This window comes from Marmota marmota, unplaced genomic scaffold (assembly GCF_001458135.2).
Source record: "Marmota marmota marmota unplaced genomic scaffold, marMar, whole genome shotgun sequence".
In the NCBI taxonomy this organism is placed as follows: Eukaryota; Metazoa; Chordata; class Mammalia; order Rodentia; family Sciuridae; genus Marmota; species Marmota marmota.
Genome location: NW_026000229.1, coordinates 31,088,345 through 31,092,867, shown reverse-complemented (window position 1 = coordinate 31,092,867; position 4,523 = coordinate 31,088,345). Strand labels below are relative to the sequence as shown.

Below are 4,523 nucleotides of genomic sequence, written 5' to 3'. Positions count from 1 at the left end.
GGTAGAGAGAGAGGAGGGGAGGGGAGGGGAGAGGTGGGGAGGGGGGAGGGGGGAGGATGGGAAAGGCAGCGGAGCACAACAGACACTAGTATGGCAATATGTAAATCAATGGATGTGTAACTGATGTGATTCTGCAATCTGTGTATGGGGTGAAGGTGGGAGTTCATAACCCACTTGAATCAAAGTGTGGAATATGATATGTCAAGAAATTTGTAATGTTTTGAACAACCCACAATAAAAAATTAAAAATAAAAAAAAAAGACACTATAGAATGACATCCTGAACTGGATGGTAGAATTCCAATAGCTAATTTCTAAGCTACCTCCCAAATACATGTTTTAAACTATTGGAGGAAAATAATGTCCACTAGAGGGCATGGATTAGTATGGGTTGATCCAATTCTCTCTTCAAAGAAAAGTGAAAATTTACACTTTTATTTTGTCTTTTTCAACATCTATGTCTGTTTTACTGCTTTATAGATATTTATGTTATCTAAAAAATATCAGTTTAATATCTACATTTGAAAAAATTGGGGGGACATAATAAAATTTTCAGGTCACTGGTTATTAAATAGTTCAGAAACACTAATGATATTACCATCTGTAGTAATTTTTACTTTCATTTTTATTTTTCTTCTGCTACCAGGAGCCTTCCAGTGGCAAGAAAAGGATCTGTATCGGATTTGTTGTATATGGCTTGGTTGGAAATACTCACAAAGAATCTCCCTCCTGTCTTACTGGTTAGAGGAAATCACAAAAATGTTCTGACATTTTACTCTTAAAACATGAAAGATGAGGATACATTTTAAATTAATGTATGAATAATTAAGAGACCTGTTTCTATACTTTCTGTTATAAAATATGATCTATGGATAAACAAACCTCTGGAGACTAGCCTACCAAATTTTACATAAATTTTGTCTTTTTCTTTTCATTATTAGTTAATGAGAGCTCCCTCCACCCCATAAGCCAATGCTACTCCTAGAAAAACATTTTTGTCATTGCTGTTGATGAACAAGAAATTAATCAAATCCATGCTGCCTTATGTTCATAAAAACTACCAATTTGGTTGTAAGCTCCTCTAGGCAAACTTAATCTTTTGTTTCTAATGGTGTTTGCTACAAGGCCCTGGTACAGGCCTCAGCCCCACAGCAGGTTCTCCATAAATGCTTATTGACAGGCTGGTACAGTGGCCATGGGTGGTTATCAGAGAAAAAGACCAACTGGGTAGGAGGCGTGATTATGCTTGGCCTCCTGAGAGACTTATGCCTACAAAGAAGATTTAAAAATCAATAACTGGAAACTTTAAGAAGTACTTGAGTCTAAAAATGTTTAAAGTAGTTACCTAAATAAGGTTTATTTAATGTAACAGATAATAGAGTTATCTGAGTGATCATTGATAACATACAGCTTGAAATTGCTGCTGACTCAAGTGTATTAACTAGATTAGAAACATATATTCCAATTAAATGAAATATATTCTATTTTTAACATATAAACATTAATTATCCTCCCTGCTAAACATTTTGAAATTTTCATAATGATATTACTTTGCATATTTTCTTCTAATTAAGTGGTTAGTACAGATGAAATCTATAGAAGTCTAACTGAAAACTAAGTACCACAAATTTTCAAACCACTATTAACAAATATATTCAGAATTATATATTTAGTTGCTTTCTATAGTGATTATATGGACTTAAAGGAATAATTAAAATGTGAGTGGAGAAACTTGCATAATTTGGAGTGTATGATTATTGATTTTTTTCATTTTTATTAGTGTATCTACAGTATTTAATCACATTGGCAAACCAATAAAAATTGTTTTTCTGATGAATGGTTTGGGTTTTTTCCTGACATATTTTGACTGTTCTGAGAAAACATATGGGGAAAATGAACCTGAAATAAAAGCAGTGTAATTCATTTGCTTTGGCCTAGGTCATGTTTTTACTTTTCCGTCACTAACATCACTGCACGATGGTATATCAGATGTGAGCCTAAACATATCATCAGGGATCTTGCCTGCAGTTGTTCAGTGCTGGAATTCAAGATTAGGGTTGCCAAACCCAGACTTCCCGCTCAAAAGGATGACTGGGAAAAAAAAAGAAAAAAAAAGAAGGTCAGTAAGGCTTTACAGCTGGGTATTCCTATCACAAATCCAGGGCCATTTCGCTTAGCCCTAAATTAACCCGCTCTTTTGAGTCCTATGTGCCTGAAACCCATGAGTAATCAACCAGGTAAAAGGGCCCTGATTCTTCTGGGCCTAACACTTCTCTAAAATCCTTGAGAGGGTCTCTGGGGAAAGGGAGGAGTAATACAGCTTCTGTGGCAGGAAATTCTGGCTGCTGTTTCTTTGCTGAGCTGTTACAGCCTGGGTTCCCCTGGAAACTGACTCTGAGATGCAGTTTATCTGTGCATAGTGCCTGGGAATCAACACCTGTGGGAGAAAGAGGGCAGAAGCTGGAAGGGCAGAGAAGGAAAATGGTGAGCTGCTACAGGTGCAATGACAACCTCACTGGGAGCTCTGGAACTAGAATGTCCCTTTAGAATAGTTCCCAGAAGGGCAGAGGCCACAGGCCTTTGTGCTTCCCCACTGATCAGTCACTCTGGATAAGGGCTCCACACCTAAGGGGTATGGCCTTGGGCAAGGCAACCTGTGAAGCTGAAGCCTGAGAGCTGAAGTCTGCCTGCTGACAGCTCTCCTAGCTTCAGGGGCAACAAATTCTTATGAAACTAGATGGGGGTGAAGGTATATCACCATGTTTGCCAAAGGGGCTATATCCTTATGATAGTGGTTCAAAAAAAAAATCAGATGGGCCTGAGTTCAAATTTTGGTCCCCAATTATCAGCCGTATGACTTTAATTATTTAATTTTCTGAAGACTATTAGCTGGAGGGTGACTGAAGTCCCTGGGGATTCAGGGACAGGTTAGGTGGCAGGAAGGGACTGTAAATTTGGGGATCAAGAGCCACTATATTGGGAATAGGTAAAAGTAGCAGAAAACTAAAAAGGGGGCTGTGCTCGGATAGCAGCAGATTTTTGATAATTGTTAGTGTCCCGGCCATTGTCCTTTGCTTTACCCAACTCTATTAACCCAACCACCCATCATCTCCAAGTCTGTATTTGAATTTCTAAGCAAGAGGGAAAAAGTTCTACAATTGTGTGCCATGTTCAGTGTTTCAACTGCTGTCCAACTTTCTCTGTCCCTGCACTTTATATGGTTTCTCATCAACATTCCCACTCTTTTCTCAAAATCTGCAGCACTTTTTCAGTTGATGATGTTTTCCCCATCCTCACAACACATCCATGGTCATATAGTCACAAAACTTTCTTACTTACATAAACAGGGCCATGATGGGAGAATTGTCATATGAGTCCTTCCCTTAATATTCAATCTGAAGTCCTGGGTTCAATCCCAGAATTGGAGACAAAGAAAGGAAGGGAGGAATAGAGGGAAAGGATGGGAAAAAAAGAAAATCTGGGAATTGTGGGAGACCAATCTCGTACATGTGACTGAGTTAACTCCCCTTCTGGGTGATGTGGCGTCAGGCACTCATGCTGCTAGACTGCCTGGCTCTTCCAGGGTTCCAGTGACTGTGTCTTCCTACAGCCCGGAGCTATGCTCACCTGTTCCTTTGTAATATAACTACCCTTGCCCTGTTTAGGGTAGTATCTTCCATGGAAGTGCCTTGTGTGTGTTCCCTTCTCTTACTGTGCCCTTGGGTGTGGCCTACCCAGATGTCAGTCAACCTGCTGACAGTGGACATCATGAAGATAGACTCAGCTCCCTGAAACCTGACCCCTTGCCTCATTTGAATAGCTTCTCCTCAATAAAAGGGGTCTCTGTCTCTCTCTTCCTGCAGACCCTTAAGGTCAGAGGAGCCGTCACATCGACCCCAAAGAAAAAGGTATTTGTGTCTCTCGTGTGGTTATTTTGCACAGCCCAGTTAGCCCAGTTCAACTGGAGTGACCCCTGAGCCTTTTAGTCGTGAGAACAGAAACCCGGCAGGGAATGAAACCAGAGGTTCTGATATTCTAATGGTCTGCAAGATTTTAGTACTACTGCTCTAAGCAGTCCCTCCCATTCCTGTGATTTGACTTCCATCATATCTCTCAAGTTTATCTTTCGACCTTAGGTCTGTTCTATGTCTCAGATCCATAAACTTAATCACTGATTTCCTTGGTGTTTCTGCCTGAATGTCCTGACACCCTAAATGCAGGATAACTAGACATTTGCAAAAATATGGGTACATGTGCACGCATGCACGTGCACACACACACACACACACACACACACGAGCAAAGGCTTCTTCCCCATCACTTATCAGATCTCCCCTGAAATGACCAAAGACACATAAAAACAGGAAAAAAAAAAATCTGTATCGTGGTAGGAAACTATGGAAGGATGCCATTCTTAGAAACACAATCAAGTTATAGTTTATGTGGGAGGAGATTGGTGGAAGATATCAAAGATCAGGTTATAAGTAATGATCCTGAGGGGAAAAAAAATTTAGAGAATATTTA

At 39.8% G+C, this 4,523-nt stretch overlaps 1 protein-coding gene across 5 annotated transcripts in view; it reads left to right on the top strand.

The window, feature by feature from the left end:
- Nucleotides 1-1,922, top strand: part of Slc12a1 (solute carrier family 12 member 1) — an 87,655-nt gene extending 85,733 nt beyond the window's left edge. For 4 of the 5 annotated variants that reach the window (XM_015480239.2, XM_015480238.2, XM_048793482.1 and 1 more), the window contains one exon: nt 646-1,922. In XM_015480239.2, coding sequence (XP_015335725.1) covers nt 646-781 — 136 coding nt within the window. In that variant the 3' untranslated portion in view covers nt 782-1,922. The remainder of the gene's footprint in view (nt 1-645) is intronic. The other variant, XM_048793483.1, reaches the window with a different exon arrangement.
- The last annotated feature ends 2,601 nt before the right edge of the window (nt 1,923-4,523 follow it).